This window comes from Corvus hawaiiensis, chromosome 14 (assembly GCF_020740725.1).
Source record: "Corvus hawaiiensis isolate bCorHaw1 chromosome 14, bCorHaw1.pri.cur, whole genome shotgun sequence".
Lineage (NCBI taxonomy): Eukaryota > Metazoa > Chordata > Aves > Passeriformes > Corvidae > Corvus > Corvus hawaiiensis.
Window position 1 is genome coordinate 14955246 of NC_063226.1, and position 20595 is coordinate 14975840.

The 20595-nt window shown below is 41.0% G+C and overlaps 1 protein-coding gene across 2 annotated transcripts in view; it reads right to left on the reverse strand.

Moving 5' to 3' along the window:
• Positions 1-20595, reverse strand: part of AMMECR1 (AMMECR nuclear protein 1) — a 99655-nt gene that overhangs the window by 62943 nt on the left and 16117 nt on the right. For both annotated transcript variants that reach the window (XM_048318800.1, XM_048318801.1), the window contains exon 2: positions 10948-11479. In XM_048318800.1, the coding sequence (XP_048174757.1) occupies positions 10948-11479 (532 nt within the window). The remainder of the gene's footprint in view (positions 1-10947; positions 11480-20595) is intronic.

A 20595-nucleotide genomic window follows, 5' to 3' on the forward strand; every position in this document is an offset into this window, starting at 1 on the left:
CAGAGAAGTTGGACAGAACCTGCAAAGCCCCAGAAACACTCAGAGGTCCAACAGCCATTCAGTGTTCTTATGTAAGATTGTCTCTTTCTTTTTTCGACTAATCCAATCACTTAAAAACAAGTAGCAGCCTTATCTGTGGAACTGATGCCTTTTCCTGGTCTTAAAATCAAGAGGCATACACGGTTAGAAGGGGAAAAGGGATTTTACCTTGGTATTTATTTTTAAGGATCCTTAGGTGTACGCGTCCGGGTCATGTGCATCGAGATGTACCCCACCGAGTCTTTCCCTGTGTCTCTGTGTCTCTCTTCCTCCTCCTCCCCCCAACATTGGGTATAACATTATAGGTTTTACTAATTAGCATATCTATCAAAGATTCCCCAATGAGAGGCTCAAGTGAGCCCCCCCCCTCCCCGAGGAACTTTCCCCTGGATGGTTCTATCTTGGTTTACAGAATATGTTCTGGAGAGGACCTTGGGGTCTGGGGCACACTAATCCCTAATTACAAAGCTTCTAAAATGTTTAGTCTCTTAGCTTGACAAACAAGTCCAAGAATGTAGACAAAAAGCACTAGGAATACAGAAGTTGTAAAAGGTATAACAGGGGTATAAAAGAAAAGGCAAAAATCTTCATGGCATCAGAACCATTGAACATCACTGATCTCTCTGCAATGGCCTCTTCCAAGAAATTTCTGGCATCTCCAAACCCCTAAAATTTAGTGCCAAGATGTCAGAGACCATTCTGAACTGGCCTAGTTTTCTCCTCCAGAGCAATTTCCATTAAACATTCTACATAAAATGACAACCAAGGAAGTGTATTATGCTTATGTTGCCTAACTCTTGAATGTGTATCTGTGATCCATACATTCATATGACCACTGGTCAGAGAAAGAGTAAGTATCTCACACTGTAGCAGCAGAGTGCAGAGTGCTTGCCATGTTCCTCTATCTCCATCTACCCTAGTTTAACTATTTCAGCTCAGGACAAGCAAGAATCTGCTGCTGCTGAGCATCTCAACACATTTAAAAAGGAAGAAAACATACTTAAATTAGCAGATTGGCATAGGGTAGTAGGTAGTCTTTGAGTAGGTTATTCCAAGACATTTATATTGCATATATGAAGAAACTTAACACCTTGAAATCCTCCAAGAAGAAAAAAAGGGAAAGAAAAAAAAGCAGCTGGTACCAAACAACCTGAAACACAGATTTCATATTCTCCCAGAAACAGGTACTGCTGGGAGCTACTTTTTGCAGTGGCTTAGATTTTCTACCTTCAAAGCTCAAGCTGTCCAAGCACAGAAAACTGCAGTAGTTCATCCTTGAGGTGAAAAGAGACTACAGTGGTTAGATGTACACAGGAGTATTTGTTTCACTTGCAGCTTTTTCCTGTGAATTAAGAAAAAGGTAATTTGTGTTCCATTTACTTATAACACTTCATTTTTAATGCTTGGGTTTATCCAGTGTTCCTTCCAAGTGAATAGCCCCAATCTTTATACATTCTCTCAACTTTTAGTTCCAGTGTTTTAGAGGAATTCAGGTACTATAGTGGGAAATATCCCATGGGAGATTTCTGCCGCCTGCCTCTTCTCTACCTGTTTATTTTTCAATTTCAGTTGAACTGAATCAGAGCCAGAATCCTGCTCCTATTTCCTAAGGAAGAGTGAGTCTCATTACTACAACTTCGTATTCTATCAGCATCTTAATAGGGATTAGTTTTAATACTACATTACCATTTGGTTCTTCAGAGTTTGGATAACTGCTTGTACAACACTGTACGAAAAGAACTTGCCTTCTATTGCTTGGCTTGCAGTTTTTCATTTGGGCCAGTGGCTTACTGGAGTTTTGTTCCCCTCATGTTTAAGAGATGCTTCAATTGCAATTACTCACCTCCCCTCAGGCACTGCAGCACTCTTTGAAGAGGGCTTCTTTCCTCAATACACCTTTTCTGTGGGTTTTTCAACCACCCGCTCAGCCTTCAGCACTCTCTCTGCAGAAACACTACTTAAGAGAAGGTTGGTGCAGTACTTTCCTTGCCTACTTAATGTGGCAGTCAAATAAAGTACTGAGGACTACAAAAATATGCTTTTTCTTCCTCATAAAGGTCCTGACAAGGCACCTCTGTCTAGCACATCATCTTTCCCAAAAGTCAATCTTTCAGCAAGTTTATTTATACAGAAAAGAACAGTCTTGCAAACTTGCCATTCGCTGGCAGCTGAACTTACCCTTGTGCTCAGTTACTGAGTAAGGAAAACGGTGTGGCACCCAATCCTTATATTCTTAGAGTCACCTGGAAAAAGGGGCTGAAAGTAACCAGATTTACTTAGCTGGCCCACACTGCTGTCCACCACTGGAGAATCACACACTTTTTTCCACCTAAATACACCTAAAACTCATGAATTCTTGAGTTTCACGCATACAATTCTTATCTCTGTACAAAGTGCCACATGTAAAACAAGGAAAGTCTTTTAACTTTCCAAAAAGATAAAGCAGAAGCAATACTGATGCTAAAGATAAAAACTTGTGACAGGGATCCTTCTCTTCCTTTCTCTTCTGTCTCAAACATGGCCTCCAAGTACCACTCAGTAAATCAAGCAGCCTCACAGATGCTGGAACCCATCCTGCAGCAATAAAGCCTGGAGAGGATACATCTTTGCTGGCAGAGGGACAAGAGATAAATTACAGGCTTATGTCTATGGCACATACACTACAACCACTGCAGCCCTAGGTCCAACCTTGCCAAAGGTGTCACAGATTTCAACCTAATGGAAAGAAAAGCATAAAGTGAGATTTTGTATACCTTTAAGGATTGTGAGAACTCCATCTTTATAACACCAGAGTGCTCTGGGAAGACATACAGATCTCTATATGGCTGCTGTCCCAGTGACCTTGCCACAACTCTGCGGAGCTGTTCTGTGTTCCATAAGATGTCATTCTCATAAAATTAGCACTTTAATAACCCTGGCTGCAAGTACTCCGTGTGGCAAAGCAATATCCATGTACTCACAACAAGCACTGCCTTCCAGGAAGCTATCAAAGCCCAGTCAGATTACAAAAACTTCAGGCATATCCTGCAAGGCATGGACACAGACATGCAGTCTGTTAGGGGACACCAGTTGTAAAGGGATGACACAAATGCAAAAAAAAAAAAAAAATCTCAGCAAATATGTTTCTGACTAATGGAACAGGAAGATATCCCACTTCAGAAATTAAGCTCTTTACATTGATTCCTTTAGCCAACACCCCAGTCATGAAAATGAAGGGCTTTCAGAAGGTCATACAAGTAGTCCAGGAAAGATGCTGACTTGTTTATAGTGCAGAACTAATAAACAGCCCAGCTTTTGGTCAGTCAACATACACCACAGTAGTATCAAACAGTGACGAAGTGCAGCACTAGGAGCAGCTCAACAGCCGTATTCCATTTGAGAGCTATTGCACTCCCAACATGCTTTGTTAGCAAGGACATGTTTTTGTGAATTTGTCAATTAACCACAGTAGAGCTGGCCCATCTTGTTATTAAAATGCAAACTTTGCAATGCTAAGCTGAGTACCAATCTTAATAACCCACTCCTTAGGAGCACAAACATCATAAAAAAGTCAAGCATTTTCATAATGCTTTGCTAATGAGGGTCAGGGCCTGATTGGACTTGTTTTGGCCTCCAGCCTAGCAACAGTTTCTGTATTGGCCAAACTCTGGTGAGTCTACTATTATTTTTAAATATTTGCATATTTCCTGCCTTCCATGGAGACTCTTGCCACAAACCACCACTATATGGCTCAAACAACTAACACTTCTACTTCTGAAGACAATAATTTGATGCTACAGAAAACCTGCATGTAACTGTAAACAGCTACTTAATGCAAAAGCAGCTTTGCATACTGAGTTTGCTCCATTAATTATGGCATGAGTTTTGGGAGAACCAAAAACTAAGGACTAAATATATATATATTTCATTCATTGACTGGTCACAGTCTAGATCTGTAAACTACGCAAAATGAGCTAGCCCAGGGTTCCAAATTTTTATTTTCTGGTTATCTCTTAACTGTCAGCAAGCAAAAAGTGCCAACACTAAATTTCTCTTGTTTTAGTATTCAATGCTAGATAACATTACAAATATATTTAACTCACAACTGAAGAGAAGGCAGAACTGCCTACTCTTTCAGCAACTCCAAATAAAATACTTGCATTCTTAAATCATTAACTTCTCAACAATTTCTAGCAAAAAAATATTAAAGTTAGATGTACATGTGAAGTAAACCAAATCTAGACACAAAATATATTTTTCTGAAAGTCAGAGAGCTTAAATGTCAAAAACAATATTAAAATTTGAATTTCCATTAAAATCTTTAGCAGAAAGATAAAGCACAAGGTAGAATAAAGAAAATATGATAAACAATATGAATGTAACTAAACCAAAGGAGGCAATAAAAATGAATGACCAGACTGATGGCACAAGGAGAGGTGGTTGCTGACTCCTCATCCTACAAGGAGTAGAACAATTAACTTCTGCAGAACTGGTACTGCAGTGAATCAGAGCACATTATAACTTTGTGGTGACTGCTTTTACCTAAAGAAACAAAACCAGGGTCTATCCTTGAGACTGTCAGTGATTTGATTTCCTGTACTAATAGAAACTACCTTATCTGCACATAAGAACAGCTCACTAAAATGAACTTACAAAGGAAAAAGCCCTCAAATTACAGTTAACCTAATTTGGAGTTTATAATAGCATTATTTTCTCAATTCACCAATCATATCAGAAGATGAACCTACTGGCAAAGGCAACTTCTTTCTGAAACCATGCAACTTTATCCCTTCTGCCCCTCTGCTGCACCAAGACGCATTCAGCAGATCTGCTTTCAAATATGCTGGGAATTCCCTGCTGAGCACTGCCAGTGCCAGCCAAAATACACATTCTCTACTGCACTGTATTTTCAAAGCATCTACCACAGAATGCCACTCTGAAAGAACCACCACTTCATATTCCAAGGTTTAACATTCAACAGTAAAGACCCTGTTAATTTAGAAGAAAATATACTGAAGCTTATACAAATCCACATGACATACCCACGAAAGCCAGAATGAAGTCAGACACACAGATGTGAAACGATGCTTCCCGGTCTGTGTTTCCTTGTTGATCTTTGGCCATGACCAAGCAATCATTATAGCTATTGTGTAATGTTGGAGTGTAAGAATAAATACAAATTATTGCTGAGTCTGCCACACAACAGTGTAAATCTCCACTGCCATACAACCAAATCCTGCAGAGAAACAATGAAATTTCGTATTTCTGGCATCAAGAACAGTAATGACAATAGTTACAGCTCACCTCTGTGTAGGGATTGCAGAGAAAGAACACTGCTGTGTTTTTTAAGACAATATGAAATCCTAAGCTTCCAGACAAAGTTTCAAAGAAAAGCTTGTAAAGAAACATATACCAAAGCAAGCAAGGAGTTAAGTGCAAGGTTCCAACATTACAGTAAGTTGTAGAGACTAAAGCAGGAAGTCAGGCTGCAGCCAAGAAACAAGAAATTGAGAAAAGCATGAAATCCTATCAAATGCAAGCCATAACATTTTTATTCACGCGTATATGTAAGCATACGTACGCATCTACAGACAAGCTTCATCTTTCTTCAGTGCCTTAATAAAAAGCAGACAGTTAACACTGTGGGAAAAAAAATCAGCTTTGGGGCTGTACAGGATGATTTTAAGCTATTTCAATCTAAATCACCAGCAATTCTCCACCACTATTACCAACACGTTACCAAGACACAGTAACTAAGGAAAAAACTTGGATGTCCAGTAACCCTAGAACCATTGCTTTACTACAAGGTTAAGTTACACTCACATTGAGCAGAATCACAACTTACTTTGAGTGTGAAAACTAATGGGCACAAGACTAGCTAACTCTGTATTTTTAAACTGTATTGAATTGAAATGTTTCCAAACTTCACTAACAAAATATTAAGGTAGGGTAGTACTGCTACCCCATACCCTTTCAGATTATGTAAATTAACAGACCTTAGACCTGAAAACACAACAAAATACAAAAGTTGGAAACATCAACACAATAGCAGATCTGCATCTCTGTCCTGTAGCCAAACGAACAGTTGCTGCAAAATCGATGTCATCAATGAAGAAAGGAACAGATAAATTTCTGAGCTAAGTCTTTAGGTCAAAACTGGCTATCACCTGGATAATATCTTAATCCAGAGGTCTTCAATCACAGAAGATGGTCAAGCCATACAGATTATTCCTGTGGCAACAAATGTGGTAGCCAGCAACACTTCAACATACGCACAGGGCTCTCAGCTTTCCTAAAGCATAAGAACAACCACAGGTACAGAGGTCAACTGAAGACACCACCTAATGCCTCTGCACAGTCCCCTGACAGATGAGGAAGATATGAGCCAGTCTTCATACAGGCATTTGAATGCAAGACACTCATGGTAAATATTTTTCCAAAGAGCTGCTCAGACAGGTGAGAAGAAGAGCACAGGCCCCATCACTCATTCCAGCTGCAAACTGTTATTCTTGGTCACCAAGTACCAGATGACAGGAGCAGAACAAATGATTCCCCTTACAAACTGTATCAAGTACAGGTGGTGATCACTAAAATAATCCTGCTCACTAGCAGGAAACCGTCAAAAAGGGAGTACAAAAAACAATTGGCAAAAGAGTTAACCTGCTGGACTGCCAGACAATGTCTTCTCCACAAAGACATTGCTATTAAAATTAAGTAGGCAAGATAAAGAGCTTGAAGCAGATACTGTGCAGGACAACAACTCAGAAAGGTGATTTTTGTGTGTCAAGGGAAATCATTACAGTGAGCAGAGACATGAGATTCTTTAAAAAAAAAGTCCTCATTCCCCACAGCACAGCTTCAACTGAACTCCTCTTCACACATTTACCCTCCCCCTCTTGTAACAACCTTCTTGCACTTCCACTCACTTTCCTACTAGAAGGAAAACAGCAGTGAGCAGTGTGAACCTTGAGCTCCTTCACACTGGTAGACACTTCCTTTCCACTTTCACAATGGAAAGCAGGACATGGTATTGCTTCCATTAATCATGATGGCCCATCTTGCATATTGCACAAGACCAAACCAGAAAGGCAATAAAGGGATAGGAGTTATTCATCAGAAAGACAAGAAACACAGGAAAAAAGGCTACTCAGTTTTCATTCTCCTAAAATGAGTGGACTAAAATGCTTTTACAACCCTTCTTGCATCCCCTTAAAATTAACTTCTACGGACACTTCTAGAAAACCTGCTTTTAAACAAGTCCAGTGTTCTCTAACCTTACGCATCAAACTGAGTTTCAAAAACAGTGTCTAAATGACACTTTGTCTAAGAGACAATTTTGTCTGGGTCAGCAACTTTCAAATTTTGTATCAGTGTTCACAAAGCCAGGATAATTTCTACATCCCTTCTGCACCTGCAGTTGGAGAGCCACCACACTGGTAGAAGCAAGGCACATGCCCTGCAGGACATATCCTGTGAAGAAGGGAAAGGGTGGCTTAGAGAGCAACTCAAAGTGAAAAGAAATTACAGATATGAGAAAGTTCTTCAAATAAGAGTGACAGAATAAAATGTCAGCAGATCTATGGAGCCTGTAAGAGGAGAGGAAGTCCATGGCTGGAATGACTTGCTCAGCCTATTCTTGACAAAATACTGCTGGAGAGATTGTGTCTTCCAGCTATCTTCTTTTGACTCCATGAGTCACCGCCCTCCCCAACCCAACAACTCCCTAGCCCCTCGACACCCTGTTCTCCATGCTTTAGGAACTCCAGAGATAGGAAAACGCCAACTATTTCATCTGTGTATGGGCTGTCCCGGAGTTCAAAACCCGCTCCCTTTCAAAACAAGCTTTTCCACTCATTCCTACTGCCTCAAATTTGCTGCCCTGACGCTGTCCTCATCTTGACATCAGAAAGTCAGAAAAATCCAGGTGTCACAAGCAGGTTTTATTCTAAAGACAACATGCCAGAACTCCTTGTCCAAGTGATTCAGCCACCTGCTTTTCTTTGATCATGCCCAGTTTCATTGTTCAAAGACCTGTAAGGATATGAGTCATGTTTGGGTGAGGATACCTGCTCACAGGTCTTTCATCCTCCCTGTAATTAACATAATTTTCAAAAATCATTCTATACTTTACATACAAACCCTTATTTTAGGCTACTACTCTAAGACCAGACGTTTCAGTCTATGGACAAAACCTCCAAATGAATTCGAGGCAGAAAGCTGCAATACACATTCACTGAAAAACACCAGTTCTCATTCAGGTTGTTTTTTTGCCATACAGGATGAAGCCCAGCTTCAAAGTCAACTTCCTATCTTTGTGAGTTACCCAGTTATCAATAAGACTGCCTGCAAATCTTGTGAATGCTAGAAATCATGCTGCCTCTGAACACCTAGCAGAAGCAATTTATTCATGGACCTAGAATTTTACATGTAATACTGAACAACTTTTTCAAAGTTGCATCCCCAACTGCACAAACATAATCAGCTCACAAGGCTGCTGAAAGCAGCAGTTCTGCCATCTGTCTGCTTATTCCCACCTCACACTTGTACAGGCACAAATGTTTGTGAAGCCATGCAATGATCCAGAGAGAATCAAACTCTGAAACCAATCAGGGAAAAATATAAAATTATCATTAGATCATTTCCTGATCTGTACAACCATGCATGCTGGCACAAGCATGGGAATAAACAGAAATTACATTACTAATTTTAATGGCAATGCCATTTTTAGAAGTCCAGAAGTTGATGCAGCAACTTTTCAGCAGGTCTATCAACTAAATCTGAAGAACACATATGAATATCAGAAAAATTGAAATAATTTTACTTAATTTTCTATTGTGTTCTTGTTAAAGTAAGAAGTGGGAGAAAAAAGCGAAGTGATCTACTGCTTACTAAGAGGAATCAAAGTGCTTGCTGGAAAACATTTCAGTGTTGACATCTTTACCCCTGCCTCCCTTTCCTCCACTAATAAAACAGACACAGTAGCACTAACCTGTTCAACAAAACATTCTGCAACACAAATAAAAAAACATTAATACCAAGGTAATATTGTTACAGAGAGACACAGACAGAATTCAACTCTTACAGCAATGAAAGAGTGAAACAGAACAAAGCTGATGTTACAACCTACAGTGGTCTGGGATGGAGAACAGACACAGGACAATGCACAGCAAAATGGCTACTCAGAGCAGCAGTTTCTAAACAGTTGGTATCTACAAAAGGACAGACATGGATTTGCAAAAGACCTGGGTAAAGAAACTCACAGTGGAGTCTCCCTGCCCTCCTTTCATTATTGGTACTCTGATGAAATCACATAGGAGTTATGAAGAGCATATAGGGAAGACTTGCTGGGGTGGCAGGTTAAGTAGGAATCCACAGAGCTGGGTTGTCATGACAGCAGCTGAAAGTATGCAAGAGTTGTATAGATCCTGGGTGTTAGAACAGCAAGGACTACAAATAAGATCATTAATACATTACATTTTTAAACACCAAAAAGCATACACTACATCTCATTAATGAAACATAGACTGCATGATAACCGTTTGCATTGGTGAGGGTGCACGAGGGCCCAGGACATACACGAAAAACTTGTAATTCATTAAGTACTGATAAAGCACAGGTTTTCACAGACTTGATACTCATGCTATACATTAGAGGAAAGAAGTGACATGCACTCTGGTGGACCAATGCACTCGAGTCTCAGCTGGAGCTTGGAAACACCACATGAGCTCCATCCCATTTAAAAGCAAAGTAAAACAGCGGAAACTCAATTTCAACAACCTCTTATGTTAACTTTGCAATCAAACGGACTTGGACCATGCAGCAACTCAGTAACTCATCCCAGCTGAGAGGAAGTAACTTCCTGTCAGAGAGAAGTTACTCCCTGAAGTGTCTGAGCTCTATCTGCAGCAGCACACCCGGCTTCCCGGCACAGGCAGGCTACAGGTGCTGACATGCTGGGCAACACTGTCCTGGCGGGTCACTTCTGAAGGCAGTGGGGCACAGGATTCAAGACAAACACTGAACAACACTGGCCAGGGATGGGAACGAAACAGGCCCTTGGTGGACACTCTTGCTTGGGAAGCTTGGGAGGCAGAGGGAGGATGGAGTAACAGGTGTTTATGTGATCTGTTCAAAACTCTGGGAATTTGATGTGGTGGATTACTCGGGGACTCGGGATGTCTAACACTGGGTGATCTTCAGGGGTCATTACAAAGCAAGGACTCTGCACGATCTGAGACCAAAGTAGCGTTACAAGTGCCTGGCACAGAGAACGTACAGGTACACCAGTGTTCACAAATCCAGGACTCGCACGACAGGGCTCTTACACTGGGTACTCACCATCCAGCACTGGTGAAGGAGAGGCCCGCGTTCATGCAGAACACATGGACAGCGAGAGGCTGCCTAGTGAAGGGGTCCCAGTAAGGACTACCGCTGAAATGAGCGGGAAGCGGGCTACGCGGGCGCTGCGGAACACAACCCAGGAGCGGGGAGAGGACACTGCCCAGGGGGCGCAGCAGCCGAAGGTGGCCCAGAACTCGGGGCGCGAAGCCCGGCACAAAGGCGGCCGCTCGGAGCAGGGCGCTGCCAGAGCTGTCAGGGACCACGGGGGAGACGCCACCAGCGAGCCCCGTGCGCGACGGGCCAAGAGGGGCCAGGAAGGGGTCAAGGAGCCGGCGGGCAGCGAGGCGCTCCCCGGGCCGAGCCCGGCGCGGGAGGGCAGCGCGGCTCCCAGGGAGCGGGGGCGCCCGCGGGCCGGGCCCCGGGACAGGCGCGGGGCCAGGCGAGGACAGCGGCCGGGCGGCGGCAGCCGGGAAGGTGCCGGGCGGGAGGCGGGAGCCGCGGGGAGGGAGGGAGGGCGCCCGGCCGCGGGGAACCGGGCGGGACGGGCGCGCACGAGGCGCCCACGCGGGCGGTCGCGGCGATACTCACTATGGGTCGTTGGTGAAGCGGGGGCTCCGCGGGGGCTGGTATCCGTACAGGTGACAGTAGAGCACATCGAAGCAGAAGCAGCACATCTCGGCCGACACCACCATCTTCCTGCAGCCGGGCCCGCCGGAGCCAGCGCCGGGGGAGGCGAGCAGCGAAGAGGCCGGCGGGGAGAGGCCGGCGGGGCCCCCGCCGCAGCTGAGCGGCAGCGGCGGGGATAGGGCGCAGCCGGCGGCGCCCCCCGCCAGAACCCCGAGGCCGTTCATGCGGGGGCCCCCCGACGGGGGCAGCGCCCCCGGCTCGCCCCCCGCCGCCGCCGCCCCGCCGCAGTGGGAGCCGCCGCCGCCACTGCCCGGGCCGGCCGAGCCCGAGGGAGGGGAGCTGGAGAGTTTCTGCTTCTTCACCCCGCAGCAACCCGCCGCCATCTTGGAGCCGTCTCCCCCCACGCAGCGCTTCCGACCCATGGCGGGGGGGCCGGCCGGCCGGCCGGGGGACGTGCGGCGGCCCGCTCCGCCTCTTGCCGCGCCCGCTCCGCCTGCACGGGGAGGGGGCGGGAGAGGGGAGGATGAATGAGGAGCAGGAGGAAGAGGAGGATGGGGGGAAGAAGAGACAGAGAGAGCTGTGTTAGAGCGACCTGGTGAGCGGCCCAGGGGGGCAAGGTCGGGGTTGAGGGGGCAGCGCGGCCCGCAGGTGTGGCGGCCTTTCCCCTCCCCTCCACACGCCGAGCCGCCCCTCTCGCCTTCCCCCCGCGCTTTATCTCCTCCTTCTGCCAGGGAAGTGGAGCAACTCCACCTCGCGTGCTAAAAAAAAAAAAAAAAAAAAGGAAATAAATAAAATAAACCCACAAACCCGAGCTTTGCAGGCGCCGCACGGCAGGAGCAAAGCCCTTGAGACGGTTAAAAACACCCCGCTAAATAATTCAAGTGACCTGAAATGCCTTTCTCTGGGGAAGAGAAGGGGAGGGCTGTGTTGGAGCCGCCAGGCTGGGAGCCTGCAGAGAGTGCTTGGATGCAGCTATTAAGCATGCAATCGTGATGGCTAAAAGCCACGGGCTTTATATGTATGTATGTATATATATATATTTTAAATTATAGCTTTGGCAATTACTTCACAACCAATAAGTAGCAGCTCAGAGCGTAGGCCCGCAGCTGCAGAGCCAGCAGCCATGACCCGGTGAGACCACGGCCCCGGGTGCCGGCAGCCCGGGGGGAACCTGTAGGGAAGGGAAGTCCAGAGGAAAAAGGATGTGAGTGCCTGCTGTCCTCCAGGCATCAAAAATTAAGCTTATCAAGGAGGGGAAATGTGTTTTGTATTACTATTTTACGTTAGCCTCACATATAGATATATCTGAATATATGGAGAGACTTGCAAACAGCCATGAAGTACTTCAAAATCTGTGTGTATGTATATTTAGAAAATAACACCTCACCCGTCAGTGTTATGCAGCCATCTCTGGCATGGGATGTAACAGCTGCTTAACATAGAATAGCAACACTACAGTATCAGGGAAGACAAGGGGGTGAGGGCTGCCACATGGAGTTAAAATAATATCACAAGTTTAGAGGGACAGTCGTTACACAAGCTGAAATTCTGTATACAGAAAGATTTCAGTCTCAAACTACTTAGAGACTCAGTTTTACATTTCTTGATGGAAATGGTTTCTCCAACATCCTCATGATACTAATTTTGGCTGCATCTTAAATTATGTATTTGAACAGAAAATCCCCAATTATTAGATCTGTAATACTAATGGGTTAAAAGGCTCTTTGAGGGCTTCTGTCCAAATACTGGCCTAAACTCCTCTTGCTTTGACTGTGAATCATAACCTGAAGTGAAACAGCTGCATGGAATAATAGCAAATAGAAAGGAGAATTAGATGGTGTGAAGCAGTCTTTTCCATTTTTAAATGTAATGTTTACATTTGGAGCAGTAGAATACTTGAGAAGGGAACTGGGTTCCCTTCTCAAACAACTTTCAAGTTTCTTTCAAAACAAAGGCAGCGTTTTCCACTTAGGGATTCATTTGTTTAAAATCAGTTAGCAGTGACACCTTCTGTTGCTTTTGGGAAAATAGTTTCTCCAGGTATTGAATTCTGGCTTTTTCTCATTTTTTTAACATCCTATGTTATTTAACACCAATATTTATAAAAATACTCAGTAATTGCAAAAGCTTATGATACAGACAAATATTAATTGTTCACTCCACTGGGACAGATATTTGGAAGGTTCATTGTAAGGCTCAGAGCTAGGACTGATATCCTTATGCAATATCAAGACTAGTGACAGTGCATAGTGATAACTTTTTGATTAAATATGGTATTGAAATGGTCCCTGATTGAAAGGATAAACCAAGTATATTACTTAATCACGAAAAACACTTTACTTTTTCCACTTCTGCTGATGTTCTTTGCTGTATTTGCCTATAGTTGTGCTCCTATTTTACCTCAGTGCATGTAATGCATACCGAATCGGTATGTAAAGACAACAACAAATATATGAATACAACTGTGGAAACTAGTGGAATCAGGAAGACAGAATAGTATTATCAAATATCTTGAAGTGGAGAGAACTGCAGGCTCACGAAATGTTCTTCATAATTCAATGGAAAATTTCCATTTATATTTGAAGGAGCATTTATTCTTTGGACAATATGGTTTTGGTTGACTGTAATACATGTTTCATTGGTCCTTTGCTTCAGTTAAGTATCAAGGACCTCTACATTTCTTACTACAAGAAACCTTGAATGTGTTCAGTTCCTTAAAGTACTTCTATACTCTGCTAACTTTAGAAGATTCTCTCCTGTTGGTTGATGACTGTGCTGTGCCTCATATGCAGTCAAATGTCCCAAGTGAACTCTGGATGAAAAACAAACTTTAGCAGTACCAGTGGAATCAGAATGGTCTTGCAATTAGGTCACTTCAATTTTGGAGTGATGTAGCTCTCCTTTATGACTTCAGCTGTTTAGCACTATTGCTCTCCTCATGTTCTAAAGCCCCAATGGTTTCAGAATAGCCACTTGTTACAAGTAACAGATTAAAATTAATGTTTTAGTTAAAAGTCACAATTCATTATTCTTGAAAAGAGCTGTTAAAGAAATTATTCTGAGAAAAACAGAATTATTTTCAGAAAGATATTTCTCAGTGATCTGAGCCTGCTCTGAAGGATTGCCCTTCTTAAACAAAATAATCAGAATGCTTAGTGTCTGGGGGAAATGATATCCTAACAGACATGGTCTAATTCCTTTTGAATCTGAGGTAAAATTTGCACTGACTGTAGTAGAAGTTGGATTGTTCTCAACTGGGCCAAAAGATCATTTATGTTTCCCAGTATCCTACAATCTAATTAGAAGACAAATCAATCAGAACAAGGAAACGAGCCAAAATTTGGCTCCATCAGTAGGCAGGAGAGATCTAATCCTTGCCTTATTACTATCAATTCTTTTAATAGGAACTGTGACAGGTGAGGGATTTAAAGGGTACTTAAAATAGCACATTTAGGCTGTGGTTCCATGTGCATTTCTGCAGGAGTAGTAATTTTGGTTTAAGCAGCTTTACCTCAGCTAATTGTTCTCTTTCCTGCCCCACCCATACTGTTGTGTTCATGCAGCTGTTTGTGCAGATGTGAGGCAGAAGATCAAGTTTAAAAACACTCTTTCCCCTCAATTATTTTTCAGCCAAATCAGTTCTCCAGTCTGGTTTATCAGAGGGTTGCACAAAAATCTGTGTTGGCCTCTTGGAGTGGCTACACAAAATTGAGAATTAATGGCCTTGGGCAGCTTAAACGGTGCTGGCAAAAAATTAGAAGATGCAGCCTAAAGCAACATTTCACATATTTATGTGGAAACTGTCAGAAATCACAGAAACGTTTGAATTTTAGGTGAAGAAAACCAGTCGAGGAAAGAGCCTTGAACGGGAAGGAAATTAGTTTGTGCTTGAGACTGTAGAACAGGCAGAGTCAGGCAATGAAGGAAAGGGAAACAGAAGGTCCTCTTTTCAAAATACATAATATTCCACTTTCTGAGAACTGAAGGAAACATTATACTACAAATAATTCTGTAAAAAAAACACCAAACAAAACCCTTCACAATTTGAACAATGTAAACAGCTAGCATGTCTATGGAGTTGTTAGTTACTATTCTAGAGAAAAGTCCATCTTTCATCTTCCAAAATTCAAAGTTTAAATTCTATCTTTGTATCTTCCCATCATAATGAGCTTTTTTGGATGTGCCTGCCATAAAACTGGAAGATTTACATGCTGAAAATTCCTTTGGTCTGAGTTTCCACCCATTGTAGAGCCAGTCTAGGCAATTCTTTCCTTGTCCTGCAGCTTACAAGGCATTAAGGCTGTAGCTGGAAAGAAAGTGGGTTTGCTTGTATTACTTTCTCACATTATTCCCAAACTGGTCTATCACTCTTGAGGCTCATGTGAGTTTTCCTCAGTATATTCTGCTTAGACGGAATAGTTACTGTGCTTCACTTACACTCTGTGTCTCAGCTGTCCCCAGGAGAAATTAGATGCCAGATCTAGGTCAGAAAGTATGCACAAAAATCTAGTGAAGTTAATGAAAGTTAACTTTCACATGTCTGCGAACAGCAATTGTTCCTACCAGTTAGAGGCCATATCCTGCTATTGTTCCATATATCAAACCCCTATTGAAATCTCTTCTAAAAAATCTTGTACAAAAAATCATCTCCGGATGTGATACCAGCCAGCAGACAAAAGGTCCCCACATGTTATTTTACTGGAATCCTGGCCCTGTTTCATATTTTGGGCTATGTTATATTTTTACCATACTGTGAATCCAGTCTGTATTATTTTAAAATGAACTTTTTTTTACAGGAATTTTTCACTCTAATGTGAATTTAGAGTCTGGTCCTGTTAAACCATCTGTGCATGGAGCTTGCACTGCAAAACTGGGCATTTGTTTGTTAAAAAAAACCACAACAAAACAAACAAACACCCCACTAAATAAACCCTCCAAAACAAACAAGTAAAGCAAAAAATCACCATGCATTCTAAAATGTTATTTTTCAAAGTAAATAATCTAGGACTGAACAGTTTCTGAAGTAGAGATAAAAACATTGTGTGTCAATGGAATCAGAAAAAATATTTAATTTAAAATCTAAGGTTCAAAGCAATTTGTATTTATTATTTATAATAAATAAATGGACGGTGAGACTAGTAGTAGCTTTTTAATGATATTCTTTTCAACTTATTCTGTGAGATGCAATGTTCCTCAAATATTATGTTAATGCCATATCCTATCCTTTTTGAATGTATTTTTCCATTGTACAGTGATAAAAGGAGATGTAGCTTATGTAGCTGTATTCTCAATATAAATTCACCATGGCTTCATTGAGGTCAGTGGAGCTACAGTGATTTATGCTAGCTGATACATTAATAATAAGCCTTAGGATATATTTTTTGACATTGCTGTTTGTAGTTGGTCTCCTTCACCAAAAAAAATGTTTGCTGCTACTGTGGAGAACCATTTGCATTAATAGCATTTCCCACTTCTGAAGAGTCAGAGCTTTAGGAGCTGTAAGTTAATTAGAACAATATAGGTGTCTGTTTATCCAGTGCAGCCATACGGACACCACTAATGAGCCCCAGCAACAGTCAGATAGGACACAACAATTGAGGTGTATTAGGAAAAAAATGTAATCATTAATTTTCAAGTGTATGAGTGAATTAGAAAGATAGAATGCATGGTAATGTTTTGCTAAGGACTAAAATTTGATCAGGACACCACAATTACAAGCCTGCTTATTCCTAATAGTTGCGCTAAACCTTTAGCCATCCCAAGGGGCCAGCACTTGATTTTGTATCTCATCTAAAAATACCAAAATGAAACTTCCATATAAATTTAGTTAATGCAAGGAGCAGTAATTTCAGAAAAGAGGTGAATGTTAATAATACTAATTGATTATTAATGATGTTAGTTGATGAGGATGACAGAAATGCTCCATGTAAGTAAGACAACAGGCATAAATTTTGATCTTCCTTTTGAGACTGTGTTGAGCTTCCTTTTTCAGATGTTATTTAATTTTCTTGTGAAATGATTTGATTTCTTCTGGCTGCTGCTTTTTCTATCTTTTTGCACATGTTATCTAGCTTTTGGTGTGAAGGAATTTCACCTTCATTCTTATAATGTCCAGTTCTTAGCTCAGGTTCATGCTCCCTTGCTCTGGTATTTTACACTGCTAAGATAGCATTGAAGCTGTCATCTCTCTGTTCCTTTCAGAGAAATGAGATATACTGTTCTTTTCCCAAGAGACTGAAGAACTTTCTTCTTTAATCTTTGTGAGCAGTGAAAACTCAGTGAATCCTTCTGCTGTCCTTTACTATGCTCAGTTCTATAAAAGAATCTGTGAATCTTAAGATGGCCAAGGATTACTTCTACTGTTCCAGGTGGAAACATCTCGTCACTTGATATTGGATGGGTTTAGTTTCTCCTAATGTAATATTTTGGCTATTGTTTTGAAAGAGTGTTCATTAGCTGCAGTAGACTATTGCAGCTTCTAAAAATATGCAAGCAGGGCACTCAAGTATTTTTCCATCTTCAGTGTTGTAATACATTGCTATTTATCAACTGTGGTTTTTTCCTTTCTCCCTAGAAGTATCAGCATTCTTTATACTCACTCAATGCCTAAATTACTTAACTTTATATCTTCAAGGGCTTCTGATGTGTACATGGCACCCTGAATGATATGTTGATCCTCCTTTTTGTGACTGGTTTGGTAAAATCACCACTTGGGTCACTTTGTTGCACTTATTTCTTTTTCTGTGCAAAGTAAAAACTGAAAAATGCCAGTGTTTTGCCATAATGGTACTGGTTCTTCAGCACTATCAACTGATAAAATCACTAAATACATTGTCTTAAAAGAGACTTGATATAAATAGAATATTAGTTAATAGCAGGTGTTACCCTCTGGGGCAAAAAGCCAGCAGGGTTCCAGAAAAACCCTTGTCATTGCAATTGTTCCATTCCTCACTGGCACTTTGTGAGGGCAGCCCCAGTGTGGCTGATGCTCAGCTTCACCCTCACCCCTATCTGCTTTCATATATTCAGTCCTGCAAATTCTTCTTTTCTTTCTTGTGGGTAGGAAAAGCCAAACAACTCATGAGCACCAAATCCTAACTCCTTCTTGTATCTTTATGGCTTTAGAGGGGACTAGCAATCCTGAACCCCAACTCCTGCAAGTTTCTGAATAAAATTGAATCTGTTGGAACAGGTAGAATTCGGTGCCTCACTTATCCATAGTTACATATTCATTAGTTTTATTGCCTCCTTTCTGTAGAATTCATGTTCTCCAACATATTTTCTCATGTACTTTCTATTGCAAAAGCCAGTTCTCCTTTCAGATGTGTATATATCAAATTACTCCAGTGAGGTGAATAGAATTTCATTGTTACAGAATGATGAGTTCAAACCCAGGCCTTTTAAACAAACTGTAGGTCTCCTTGTAAATCTATGAATGATTTGTCAGTTTCTAGGTCTCCTGAGCTATCATCTGTTTTCAAGGAAAGTGATATTTTTATAGATCAACATCCATCCCCACAAAACTTTATGTATTCCCATTTTTCTTATCTCCCACATTTGTATTCTCACTCTAGGGAAGGGCCTTCAGGCTGCCTGCTGGTGGTGATAATTTCTGTCATAGTTGTTCAATGTATAAAATAAACACATTGCATTAATTTTGAATAAAAAGCAGCTGGTAAACATGCAAGCTTCAAAAGTGTTCCCTCTCTTGTGCCCTCTTCCTTTCATTCACTAATTCTGATATTCCTTTTTCCACATTATCCATATAACTCAGTCTGCCATTACAGCAAGTAAAAGTAGACGTTTTGTTTTTAACGTGATCATTATTTAAATAAAGTAAAACATATTTTAGAAGATTGAAATAAATAGTACTTCTTCAACTATGGAAGAAGTCATAGCATTCAGGAAGCACTGTTGCTTATTATGTTTTCCTGCTAATCCTTATAAAAGGTGAAGTTACAGTTTTTAACATCTAGAAATATCTGTGATCATCAAGACTTGTGTCTGAGCTTTGATTTGCATGTTTGTTTTTCTCAGTGGTTTCTTCATGGTTAATCTAATAATCTACTGACTGCCAGAGATTGCACAAGAATAACATTTTTTTATTTAACTACAATACATATGATTTGAGGAAATTATTATTTCCATTCTTAATATTAAAAACATATCCTTGTTACTTCAAATGAAAAGAAAAAAGAACATCTCTCCTTGTGTATTTTAAAGTAAATCTATAAGTATATTGATCTAGAGGCTCCAATTATAGGATTTATTGCCATCTCCCTTTAAACTGCATCTCAATAATAATTCATTTGTTTTGATTTGCATTTCTAAAGAGCATTTCAAGATTAGAAGTATCCCTGTGACACAGTTGTGGAGAATCCTAGCACAACATGTCAGATCTAAGGCACTGAAATATTTCAGGGCTACCTGTTCGTGTACTAGGTTCTTCCAGCTAACCCTCATTTTAGATTAGGGATATAGAAGAAATTTGAAAATAATTTTATTAAAAATCCTTTGTGTTTAACTCTTTAAAAAATCACATAAGAGTTTGAATTCTCTGTTTTTCTATTGCCTACTCTGTGTTTGTTTTCACAGGTCAAAGTCCTGCTGTCCAGTGTCATCACATTCAGATTCTGCCATGACCTGTAAGTCTCTCACCTCTAAATTTCTATTGCAATAGAACAGCTGCCTGAAAACTGTTGTGGAATACTGAAATATGTCTTTCATTGAACCATCATTAAACTATGTATATTGGATATGGCTTGTCTTGTTATGTTAAATCCATGTAGTTCAAGCATGTATGCTTATAGCATATCTCCTTTTTAAAATACTAGTTTATGATAATCTCATTAATTGCATTTTAAATGGGAGACTCACGGCTTATCAAATCTTCTTCTGTTTCTAGAGGTACCCTTACTCTAAAACTAGTAGTCTTTCTAGCTAAATCAGAACTAAAAGTTCTCAAAGAAAAATATTAAATTTGCCCTTTGATGAACAATTACCAAGCATTACATGTTCAGAGTAAAAAATGGATAACATTTTATTTTATGAGTCCACTAACTAATAGTGAATTAGAATAAAACTCCCATGGGAACACATTTGACATTCACATGAATAACAGATGAGTTCATTATGATCCCCTGCTTATAAAAGGAATGGCAAATGAATTCATAATTATCAAGCATTTAAAAATAACATTCCCCCAAAAGATAAAATTCTGCATTAAATACCTGGCTGTGGTTCAGCTGCAGGGCTTTAAAGAACCTGAAATGAAGTGGTACTACAAATGATTTGGTCATTTGCCACATTGTTTAACTACTTGGGAGCCAAAGTAAAGAAGATTTGTGTGCTAGTCAATGCCTTTGAATTAATTCTGAAATTTTGAGATTAATCTTGCTTCCAAAGCAGAGAATAGAGATTAGATACATGGTGCATGAAAGGATTATGCTGCGTCTATGTATAAAGAGGAGGGTTGCAGCACATATGGCTACTGACATGTACTCATGTTATAAGTGCCTGTGGGCATCTCATTTGAAATACATATTAGAGTTGAATTTTGTAGGGGTTTTTTTGTTGATAGATGTGTGGTTTTATATATGACAAATACCA